This window comes from Microplitis mediator, chromosome 11 (assembly GCF_029852145.1).
Source record: "Microplitis mediator isolate UGA2020A chromosome 11, iyMicMedi2.1, whole genome shotgun sequence".
Lineage (NCBI taxonomy): Eukaryota > Metazoa > Arthropoda > Insecta > Hymenoptera > Braconidae > Microplitis > Microplitis mediator.
Genome location: NC_079979.1, coordinates 10,680,291 through 10,692,917, shown reverse-complemented (window position 1 = coordinate 10,692,917; position 12,627 = coordinate 10,680,291). Strand labels below are relative to the sequence as shown.

At 36.9% G+C, this 12,627-nt stretch overlaps 1 protein-coding gene across 1 annotated transcript; it reads right to left on the bottom strand.

Annotated features, from left to right (window-relative positions):
- Window positions 1-3,853: 3,853 nt before the first annotated feature.
- Window positions 3,854-4,552, bottom strand: LOC130676981 (ribonuclease H1-like). Its single transcript, XM_057483496.1, has one exon. It carries the CDS (start codon window positions 4,550-4,552, stop codon window positions 3,854-3,856), a length of 699 nt encoding a protein of 232 aa, XP_057339479.1.
- Between the last annotated feature and the right edge of the window lie 8,075 nt (window positions 4,553-12,627).

Sequence of the window (12,627 nt, the reverse complement as noted above, 5' to 3'; positions counted from 1 at the left end):
TACAAGCTTTCTTCAAACTATTATCTAAATAAGAGTGACATTACATTCTTATTTTTGACTAAAATTTTGATATTTAATCCATCGTCAACTCTTTGATTTTTTCGTTAAGGAATTTAAACTCAAATTTGAATTTATTCGATTGTTCGATTGTATCGGATCGATACTCCCAACGATACCGAAATGTTGAATCCGACAAAAAAAGACCTTTTGGTAACGTTACTGAATTCAGCTGATGACATTTCGGTAACGTTACTGAAATGTTGAATTTGCCAGATTGTATTTTGGTGACGTTACTGAAATGTTGAACTCGGTAGATTGTATTTTCCCGGGAAAAAATGATCAGACCTGATCATGCCTGTTTGTGTATGATCAGGCCTGAAATTAGACCTGATCATGCCTGTTCATGTATGATCAGGCCTGTAATTAGATATGATCAAACCTGATCATACCCGTTCATGTCAGTTCATGTTTGAAGCGTTAAATACACTCAGGCCTGTTCGTGACTGTTCATGTCTGTTCATGCCTGTTCATATCTGAAGCGTTAAATACGCTCAGGCCTGATCATACCTGTCCATGCCTGGTCATGTCTGTTCATGTCTGTTCATAGATATAAAATTTTGTTGACCAAGAATCTATCACGTATAAGATTTTTATTACTTAAAGTCCATACGAAACTTACCTTTCAACTAAATCTCTTAGGTCAGTGGGTAGCGAGTTAAACTTTCAAGTGCAAGGTATACGGTTTAAACCCTGCACACGCCCGATTTTTTTCTATTATATATAAAAATAATTATATACACTAATGGAAAAAATTAAAGGATCAAAAAAAAATTCTAAATTTTTAGGCGATTTTCAACAGGCTCTAACTTTGAGAGAAATGGTCGTACAAGAAAAAAAAAAAAGGAAATTGTAGCTTCAAGTATCTACTTTTTGGATTAGAACTTTAAAATTTTTTAGCGTCAGCAGTTTTTGAGTAATCTTAGAAAAACCAACGACAAAAAAATTTTCAAATTTAAAAAATTTTTTTTTCTTGGTCTCCGGGCGTGGAAAAAATTATTTTTGCTTAACCACTATGAGGGTCGGATAACTTGATTATTCAGCTTTAATTTTTTTTTTTATGGACTTTGATACGTCCACTTCTCGCCGAGATATCGGTCTTCAAATGGAAAAGGATCCTTTTGTCTTTGATTATCGATATCTCAGAAACCAATGATCGCACAGAAAGTTGATGGTGGGTTTTAAAAACGTGAATAAATTCCCTTCAACGATTAGCCATTGCTTTTCGAAAAAAAAAATTTTTCCTATCGTCACATGAATTTAAAAATGCAACAAAAAAAGGGCTTTTTGTGGTTTTTTAGAAAATCAAGCGCTGAAACGAAAATATTGTGGAAATCGATAATGTTGACTGTGCATTTTACAGTTCAATATGTCCACAAAAACCCTGCAGAGAGCCAGATTAATCAAACCAGCCGTTTTTTTGTTTCACGCGATCAAATTTTTAAAAAAATTAAAGGATCACGTTTTTTGCTCTGAAAGGTTATAATCTTTGACAAGATGAAAACAAACATTTTTTCGGAGCTTTGTCCACAATTTTATTGCAGACAGTGCTTAAATTTCCAAAAAAGAAAAAACTTTTTTTTCGAAACAAAATTTTCAAAAAAAAAAAATTTTTTTTGAATTTAATGACTGAGAGATCAGTAAAATCACGGAATGCAGCGACGTAAACGTGTTAAAAATTATAGGGTGTTGGTTTTGTAAATTTCCTAAAGTTATTCCGAAAAAAAATTTTTTTGAAAAAATTTTTTTTTGAAAATTTTGTTTCGAAAAAAAAGTTTTTTCTTTTTTGGAAATTTAAGCACTGTCTGCAATAAAATTGTGGACAAAGCTCCGAAAAAATGTTTGTTTTCATCTTGTCAAAGATTATAACCTTTCAGAGCAAAAAACGTGATCCTTTAATTTTTTTAAAAATTTGATCGCGTGAAACAAAAAAACGGCTGGTTTGATTAATCTGGCTCTCTGCAGGGTTTTTGTGGACATATTGAACTGTAAAATGCACAGTCAACATTATCGATTTCCACAATATTTTCGTTTCAGCGCTTGATTTTCTAAAAAACCACAAAAAGCCCTTTTTTTGTTGCATTTTTAAATTCATGTGACGATAGGAAAAATTTTTTTTTTCGAAAAGCAATGGCTAATCGTTGAAGGGAATTTATTCACGTTTTTAAAACCCACCATCAACTTTCTGTGCGATCATTGGTTTCTGAGATATCGATAATCAAAGACAAAAGGATCCTTTTCCATTTGAAGACCGATATCTCGGCGAGAAGTGGACGTATCAAAGTCCATAAAAAAAAAAATTAAAGCTGAATAATCAAGTTATCCGACCCTCATAGTGGTTAAGCAAAAATAATTTTTTCCACGCCCGGAGACCAAGAAAAAAAAATTTTTTAAATTTGAAAATTTTTTTGTCGTTGGTTTTTCTAAGAAAATTCATTGTTATGTCCGGGATTTTTCGTTTATTAAATATCTTTAATAATTTTTATTGGTAACGTGATTGGAAGACGCTCGGACTAACTAATGTATTTTTCCAATTGAGCGAAATGCTCAATTGTTTATTTTATTTTGTTTTGGGAATCGTTTCGATTTCAAGTCTGACTTTCTCACTCTCTATATAATTTTTATCAAGTTCGCTTATAGGGTGTTTCGGTAAATAAAATAAATAATTAGACAAATTATTTATAAATCGATAATTAACTTAGTAGAACTTTCCCCAGGATGGCCGTGAAATAGGGTAAATAAAAAGAAAGATATTCCAGCAATTAAAATCGAGACTTACTACTTGCAGGTGCCGCTTTACTTTTATGTCCTCTCTGCTCCTTGTATTACCTTGAATGGCTGATGGTCCAGGAACCCTGTATCCTTGGATCCTCAGGATCTCCCTCTGGTTCTCGGCTAGTGGATGATCTGCCTTACTCCTTCTCTTTTCGCTTTATTTACTTTCGTTGTTTGTTTTTTTTTTCTTTATTTATTCTTTATTCTTAATTTAAAATTTGAATTTTTCCAAAAGGAAAAACGGAGAAGATTCTCTCGTATTCAAATTCCTTTTTTTTGTTTATTATGGTTTCAAAACTTTTTTATTTATTAACTAGGTGCACGTCTGCACTTAACTCCCCTATGCCTCTGAAGGCTACACAAGGTTCACTTATGAAATAATCGAAATCATAACAGTTTTTCTTCTATTTTATATTAATAATTTTTCTTTAATATTTATTGATCCACTACACAATTATAAAAATTACACGATGCTTTCTAGCAATTTCACCAACAATCACTTATCAAAACTCGAAACTATTATAGATTTCTCTATTCTAATTTATTTTTGTATACTTTTGTTTTATATATATTTATACTTTTTTTTCTTTGTAATTTAAATGATTTGAGGATACCGCTGTACCTGATTGCGACTCTTCGCTGAAAACTTCGAAATCAGCTTATGACCGGAAAGCAAGCCTGTGCTCGGTAGAGTAACTTGCTCTTGAAAAATTTTAAACGCTCCGACCATGGGATCCGGTCCTAGGTAGGGGTTTCTTTTAGTGAGTTGCATAGTACGAGATGTCCCGTTGACACAATTCAATATATGTCAATGTTAATTATGGGTGTCCCGCGCATTTAGAGTAACTTAAAAAGGTCTTAGGTGGGGAAGTAAGGAAGATCGAGAGAATGAGAGACGCAAGAACTTGGCGTTAATATGCATTATTTTGTTTCTTATTAAAAAAAATTTTTAATAAGTTCTCGAGTCGGACATAACATTTTCCCCCCGAGATCTAAGGGGTTCCCCACTCCTTGGATCTTGTCAGTTGATGGACGACTGGTTACGATGACTCGAACCCTGATGGATTGCGCTCGATCTTCTTGCTCCTTCGCGAGCCAGTTGGTCTGCTTGCTCGTTTCCGAAAACTCCTTGATGGCTTGGAACGTGAAGGATACGAATATCCCGAGTTTTCATGAGCTGCTTTATATGAATCATTTCATTCTTGTACGTGACGGGTTTACCTGTCGATGTTAACCAGTTTCTTCCTTCCCAATCGTCGTACCATAAATTTAAACTATTGCATAGGAATTCTGAATCTGTATGGATATCAATTTTGATCAAGTTGAGTTCTATAATGATTTCTATTGCTTGTAGTATTGCCTCTAGTTCTGCCCCATTATTAGTATTCCTATTAACACAAGGCAGAGACAGATTTTTGGGATGATTCGGTCCAAAGTAAACTCCAAGTCCTGCAGCTGGTTTCGTTGTCCCGTTTCCAAAGCAAGATCCATCGGTGTAGATTTGGATTCTTCCGTCGCCGTTCCTTTCAAATATTACGTCTGCATCTCTTTTGGATGAACTCACTATATCATGCCAGCTCTGTAGACACTGGTCCATTTCCTCCTGCGAATGGACTAACCTGAAGATGGGGTTCGGGTATGCAGCTATTTGTTCGTGACACTCCTTCCAGGTTTGATATAAACCGGGCTTATGCCCATTGATGACAAGATAAAGATTCATTTTGGAAGAAGGTTACAGGTGAAAAATCAGGAGATTTAAGACCTACTTTAGGAAATTTGGAAACCCCTACTAGAACCGACCATGAATTTCTTTTATTAATAAAATTTTCTTTAAATTTTTAGAGGTTTTAATTTTAATAAGATTTCGAAGTTTTCATTATAAAAGAAAATATATTCCTGAAAGGAAACGGAGATGATTCTCCCTGTTAGAAGAACAGTTTTTTTTTCCTCTTTTTTTTCTTTTTTTTTTTTTTATTCTTTGGGTCATATATTATCAAATTTGAATTTTCCTAAAGGAAAACGGAGAAGATTCTCGCTTATTCAAAAAAATTTTTTTTTTCTTATCGCTATTTTCATTTATTTATTATAATGTCTTGGTATTACGATATAATTATATCCTTAATACTAGAATGCCCTGAACATACAGGCTAAAATCTAAGAATACCCTTTTTTTTTTTTTTTTTTTTTTTTTTTTTTTTTTTTTTCTTTATTTTTGAATACTATATAAAATTTGAAATTTTCTAAAGAAAAACGGAGAAGATTCTCGCTTATTCAAATTTTCTTTTATCCTTATTTTTATTTATTCTTATAGACTATATTCTACAATAGCTATGGCTAACTACAATATTCTGGATCCTTATTGATTAGATTTGGGCCTATCACCAGGCACAAGGGTACTCCTGCTAATTTATTCTAATTTTTTTTTCTTTATCCTTTTTCTTTATCTTTATTATTCAGACGTTATCCTACATTTTACTTAATGTTTCCAGGGTTTAGGACCGTTGCTCCTAGTGATAGCTCCATATCTGTAACTGAAACAATTTATACTACTTCTAATTAATTACTTAGCTTGGGTTATTTAATTTGTATAAAATTTGGTTTTCTTTTTATTAATAAAATTTGAATCTTCCTATAAAGGAAACGGAGAAGATTCTCCCGTGTTCAAATTTAGTTTATAATATTTTTTTTTTTGTCTCTTAATTGGACTTATTTTGTTGCCGAGCTTGACAAAGGAAATAATTTTCCGAAGACAAATCCAATTAATACTTGCTCTTAATATAGAAAAATAATTCTATGTTTATTGTTACGTATCTACTATTATAGACTAAATTATTTCTAGAGTAATTCTATAGGGTTTGTTGCCGGGCTTGACACGGTCAGGAATCTTGTTGTTCTCGAAGGATTCTCGTCGTGGAAGTAGGATTTTATGTGTCCTGATATGAGGTGGATGTTCTTGCTTTAAAAGGCCCATTAGTTCAGCTTGGTGTACAAAATACGTGATGCCCGTGAGGTCGATGGTGTCGATGAGAGGATTGGAATCTAGGATCTCCATCAGAGTATAGTATGAGAAATAATTACCAATTATCTTCAGTTTCTCTACACTCAGATTGATGTTCTGATAGAATCTCCCGATGTGCTTCCTAGGTTTAGCGATGGTGAGAGTTTTCAGTCGAGGTCCTTGAATACTAGGAAACCCAACTGAATCGAGTCTTGACTCTGAGATGGTAAGATGTTCCAGTTGCGGAGCCATACGGATGAAACACGCGACCAAGTTGGATGATGGTCGATTTGACCCCAAAGAGACCTCAACCGTAGTCAGATTCTCGTTCAATTTAATTTGATTTAGATTGAAGTTCCAGATGTCGTCTTGATAATTAGCCCACTTGAAACACAGTTTTTCCAATCCCGAGGAGCCGATGGCATTTATTAACTCGATCATGTCGAGGTGCTCCGAATATCTTATTCTGGATCGGTCGCAATTTTTAATAGATAAACTTCTGAGGTTCTGATTGCTCTTGATGCATTGTATTAAGTGATCTTTGTTCAGGAAAAAGCATCCCTCTAGTTCAAGACTGCTGATGTGATTAGCTGTCTTGCTCAAGGCTCGTCCTGTAAAATATGTATTGCCGATAACCCCGAAGTGTCTCAGCTTGGCGAGCCGTTCAAAAACCTGCACCAGGGCGGTCTCCAGATGTCCTTGGGATCTTCCTACGATCAATGATTCCAGCCTCTCAAGACTCTCTGCAACGTACTCAATAATTCCAGAGGAAATAAGAGCTCCGGTAAAATTGAGGTGGGTCAACGTACTTCCGGCTTTATGTCGAATGAAATTGGTCACGGTGCCAGGAGAAGCGAGATACTGGTCTTCTCTGGATTCTAACTCGAAATGTGTGAGGCGTGCTGCCGGGACCGATGTTAAAAGATCGTCAATTTGGAATACTCCGTGGATACGGAACATTTTTTTTATATTGCTTTTGTTTAGGTTGAAAACTCTCATACTCCCCAAGGTGTAATCCCATAGGTATTGACTACATTGAGCTAATGAGCAGAGGTCTTCGGTCCCGAGATATTTAGCGATTTCTTCCCAACAGTCAGCATTCAGGTTCTCGCAAGCATTTCTCATTGTCGGCATAGGTGGATGGATTCGGGGCCGAGAAGTTGGTTTCTTGAACGAGACGATTCGAATGTAGCTGTTTCCGATCTTGAAACTCCTCTCCCGCGATTGGATTTGTAACTCCAAAGATTTAGCCACCGACTTAACCTTGAGTCGCCCCAGAGATTGCTGTTTTCCCTTGGGGAAGATGGACAGTTTTGTGAATTCTTCCGGTTTTAGCTGCAAGGTCGACCGCAGCGTCTCTTTGGAAGTTTTCCTGGGCAGCCCGTACACCAGCAGGTCAAGGACCGGTTCGCCGTTGGAGGACTGAACTTCTGGCAAGTTTCGAGGGGTGCGATCCCTCACCGTGATATTATGATAACGCTCCATGAATCCGTCATCAGGGTCTACCGGGTATATCCTCACGCGGTTTAGAGTTTCATTAAGCTTGTACCTTTGTTGGTAAAGGTCCTGTTGGGCCTGAAGCTTGTACTCTTCTAAACGATCTTGGGCTTCTTCTAGGGTCCACGAATAAGATGTTCCTGACATGTTAGGAATGTGCTGGAATGGCGGTTAAGGATATGATTAGGTAAATTTTATTTGAAATATTTTGTACTGGACAGGTGATGCGAAGGTATGTGTTGTGTTTTTATTTTTTTTTTTTTTTTTTTTTTTATTGGTACAGTTGCTACAACAAAATTTGAATTTCCTTTAAGGAAATGGAGAAAAATCCTCCCTTATTTAAATTTTGTTCTAGACCTTCTTTCATATGGAATTTTTAAATCCTTCTCAAGGAACGGAGAAAGTTTCTCCTAATTGTAAAAATTCCGAAATTAAATTTAATTTAGAAGTTATTATTTGAGGTTTTGGTTCCCCCTTGTTTTTTCCTTTCATCAACAAAATTCGAATTTTCCTCGAAGAAAACGGAAAAGATTTTTACCTATTCGAATTTTGTCAATAAATTTTATTATCAAACGTACGGTACTCTTTGTAAGGAATACTAGGAGATGTTAATCGTGTTTATAATTTAGGTTAAGGTTTTGAAGCGTAAATTCCTTTTAGGAAACGGAGAAGATTCTCCCAACTAGCGCTCGACTCGGTGTTAAAAACCTGATTCACCTACTTTTAAACATACCGTCTGAGGTCCGGGAGGTGACATGCTTTCTCTCGCTGCCGCTTTAGGCATTCTAACTCCTACGCTTTCTTCTAACTCTGATGTTATAGTTTGAACTGACTGACAAAACTTGTTACCATCTACTTGAGCACTAACTCGTTTGCTTCTTGATATTAATCTAAACTTGGTTACTTTAGTGCAAGCGCCGAACTTATAGCAAAGAGTTACTATGACCGTAAGAATAATGAATAAAACAAAACTCATGCTAATATATACCATTAGATGTAGAGATATACCATTCGCGTACTTGAATCTGATTTCTTTAACCCGTGCTTCTATCGCTTCAAGGTTCTCACCTGTAGAAGCCTGAGAGAGTGTCAATAATGGCTTAGAATATTCGAGAAATTCTTTATCTATGGTTAATTGGTGGAAATTTGGATATTTAGAGACAATACTTAGGTTTTTCTTCGCACTTAGCCCGGTCAACTCTAGACTGTTATCTCCTAAACTTAAAAGACTAACATGGTTATTTTCAGCTCTGCAGTTGGGAGGAAACCGCAGCACTCCGGCACCTCTTAATTTAGTGGTGTGAGGAAGTTTTCCCTCGCAACTGATTTTTAGATATTCTGTCTGAAAAGTAGAAAACAACCAAGCGTTCTCGTTATCTAGTGCGATCCATTGGGTGGAATTTTCCTGCAACAACCGTATGTCACAGGTTGTGGTTTCATTAGTTATTGTGGCTTTAAATATATCAATTTCGCAATCATGAGACTCGGAGATGGATTCGACTGGTGTATCTGGAAAGCATGCCAATTCCTCTCCCGCGGGTAGACATCGGTCTATATATTCTGGAGAAGCCAGGTAAAAACGATTAAATTCAGGCTGCACGACAAGATATTTAGTTTTAGGTTCTAACAATAGCCCGAAAAGAGTTTCTCCTAACATGTACGGTACTCTATACGGTATCAATTTATAACAAAGCCATGGATATTTGTCCATAAGGGGTATTTTAACCGTTATTACGAAGAGATTGTCTGATTTTGCAGCAGAGATTTTTGCCATTTTAGTTAGGATCTGGAGGTCAATATGATCTAAAGGTTGAGGCGGGTTCAGATTTGGAAATTTTGATTCTATAGTAGTCATTGCATCTTTTAGCTGGTCTGGTGAAATCAACTCTGGACTTAAGATTCCCCTTTTTGCCTCTTCGATTGCGGTGATGGCTGATCTAAGCAAACTATTGCGGTGCTGAGCTTGTCTATAGACTTTCGTAGCATAGTAGCTATACTCTAGTTCCTGATCTATTATTCCGAGTTGTTCCTTCTGGGATATGGTCAAATTTCTTAGCTCGTCGGCAAGTGTGTTTATGTTTTTTGAATGAGTTTGGATCTGCTGATTTAGAGAGTTAATTTCGGTCTGCATTATATGAGTAGAATTGTTGACTAAGTGAATAATTTGGGCTTGATCACGGTAAAGATCGAAGATCTCCTGCTTAAAGTTTTTATCCCCCTCGTATTCTAGAATCCCAAATATTTTCCTAGCAATCGTCCCGACTGTAGCTAGCCACGAGCCTCGAGGATTTCGGAAGTCACTCATTGGAGTTCTGTTTATGATTTCTTTGAGATGGGCGATCAAATGACTACTTTCGCTATTAATATAGTCGATCGCCGGTTTTTGGAGGGTTCTCAGGCATAAACGTTCCGTAAAATACTTCACATACATGCAATCTATGAGCATTGCTTCATATTGGACCCGATCCTCATTGTTGTCGTTTAACAAATTTCCTACGTCTACCGTGATAATCATCGTCCATTGTTCTCGTATTAGGTGGATATTACTGGACTTCTCGTAGTAAACCCCGGGCTTTTGGTCAAAATAACTAATATCATGGAATTCCCCGGCATTTCCAAATTTCCAAAACCCGATTGTCAAAAAGAGTAATTGCGTAACGAGCATTTTCTTCTGGAACAAAAGTTAAGCGAAAAGAGTTTTTTTTTTTTTTTTTTTTTCTTTTTCTTTTATTAACAAGATTCGAATTTTCCTACGAGGAAACGGAATAGATTTTCACTTACCTTTTGGGTAAGTTATTCTACCTTTTGTGAATGTAACACTTATTGGACAATACTTGAAAATTTTAGACAAATAAGACTCTAAGCCTTCGCCGATTTCGTCGCCGTCCTCAGCGATGCGCAAAGTTGTAATTTTATATTTCTCCAGAGCTCCTCTTAATCTATACAAAGCCTCGGATATCATTTCGGGAGTATTTTGATCAAAGTGATGACGCTTGAAAAATACTGTAAAAACGCGATTTTTCCCATATTTTGTTACAAAAACTTGACCTACTTTTGGTTTATGACGTAATAATTCTTGTTCTGAAATATAATTTAAAGCTTGTAATAATTTAGGTATTGGCTGGGTATATTTACAATCTGTTGAGAGAAAGTGAGCTATATTATCCTTAACGTACGTTAACCCTTCCCTGCTATGGGAAACTTTAAGAAGACTTTGCTTATTTAAACTGGGGTAACTTAAGTTGGATTCAGCTACTTTAGATGTTTCGGATTCAGTTGTAAAAGCTCTATCTGTGTGTGGTACTAATATGATGTCCGATTTTGGAAGTACGAACGATGGATTCGGTTTTAAAGAAATTGTAGGTTCCGGTTGTTGACTTAACGGACTCTTTAATTTTTCAGTAATCTCTACGGGATTAGGAGGTTCTTTGATATAGGACGAAGTTAGATTTGATGGTTTTCTCTTAGCTTTAATATAATTTCCCGGAGTTTTATCGAAATCTATTATACTAGGCGCTAAGGGTGAGCCGTAATTACTCTCGTTACCTGGTGTTTTGAGCATATTATAGGCTCCCGGGTCCCAATACATTCCCTCAAAGGATGTCATAAGCTGTCGATTAAGTGGAGTTATTTCTCCCATTGAAGGCGCAGTCAACTGTTGAAAGCTATCAGGAGGTGGTTCGTCGATGGAGTCTATCTCAGAGCCGTCTGTTTCATCATCCGCCTCTTTCGCTGCATCCTCATCATATGAATCATTCTCAAGGTCTTCATTTTCAGAGGCCTGTATCGTCTGATCAAAGCATTGAATCGATCTTCGAATTTCCTTTACAAAATTTTCTCTAGCTTCGATTGAGGCTTGTTCCTCCTCCTCTTTTCGTTTCAAGATGTTGTCAAATTTAGTAAAACTTTCTTGCAAGGCCTGAGGGTCGAATGTTTTTTCTGTAGTATCTGTTTTCTCATTATTTTCATCGGGGCTATCACTTTCGGTAAAATTAGGCTCAACCTCTACCACGGGAGGTACTTCCCGAGGAAGCACATCAGGTGGAGAGACTGTGACCTGTGATAGTTGCGGATTCGACTTGCTGACACTTTCATCCAAGGATGAAAACTCAGAAGTCTCTAGTTCTCGGTAATTCGGCCTTTTGTATAGACTCTCTGTTGATCTAGCCTCACCTAGCCTCTGTCTTAACCTTGAGGCAATTGTGTCTCTCGGTGCTAAGAGATTCGGGGTTACCTTAACTGGCTTGTTTGAGCTACCAGTTTTCCGCGGTCTCCCGGGACCTTTCTTAGTCGAAGCTTCGATTACTGGTTGACCATTAATCGGATACATGTTGACTTGCGTGGACTGCATCTGTTTCGGCAAGCGATTTGGTGGATTACTGGAAAGGGCATCCGCGAGCTGGTCGCCTACTTTTCTTTTAAGAACGACATTAAACCGATAACCGTTCAGCAGCGATTTCCATTTTACTTGCCGATCCGTAAGATGTATCCCGTCTCGCAACCATGAGATACATCCCTCGTCTGTTTGAACGATAAACTCGCGAGAATACAAATACGGTCTAAACTGTTTGATCGCAAAGACAAGTGCTAAACATTCTCTTTCTTGTTTAGTATATCTGGTTTCGGCTTCTATTAAAGTACGAGAACCATACGCGATAGGTAATATTTGATTAGAAATATTAGGATTGTCATTATCGGGCTCGATGTCAAATTCTTGGCTTAAAATGCAGCCTAAACCTACTTCGGAAGCGTCTACAATTAAAATGAATGGTTTATTTGGATCGGGGTGTAATAGCAAGGATTGCTCGCAAATCGCGGCTTTAATATCTTCAAAAGCTACCTGTGCCTCTTCGGACCATTTAAAAATTTTATTTTTCTTAGTTAATTCGGTAAGTGGCTTAGTTCTTTCCGCGAAGTTATAAATGAATCTACGCAAGTAGTTAGCTAAACCCAAAAATTTTCTCATTCCCGTATGACTCGTGGGTTGAGACGCTGATTTAAGAGCAACAACTTTAGCTGGATCGGGTTTGATTCCCTGGGGACTGATGATGTGCCCCAAGAACGTAACTTCATTGCAGAAGAATTTGCATTTTTCGGGTTGCAGATTAAGATTGGCGTCTCTTAATTTCTGTAGAAATTTCCTAAGACGACGGTTATGCTCGTCTAAGGTTTTTGCAGGAATTAGAAAATCGTCTATAAGATTTTCAAGCTCTCCGGCATTACGCATGTCCTCCGTCTCGTCGTTGACCATCCGCTGGAACGTGGGTGGAGCTACGCTCAACCCAAATGGCATCCGAACA

Bases quoted from the DNA above. Each gene is read 5' to 3' on its own strand.
- LOC130676981 (XM_057483496.1), bottom strand. From the start codon at position 4,552: ATGAATCTTTATCTTGTCATCAATGGGCATAAGCCCGGTTTATATCAA.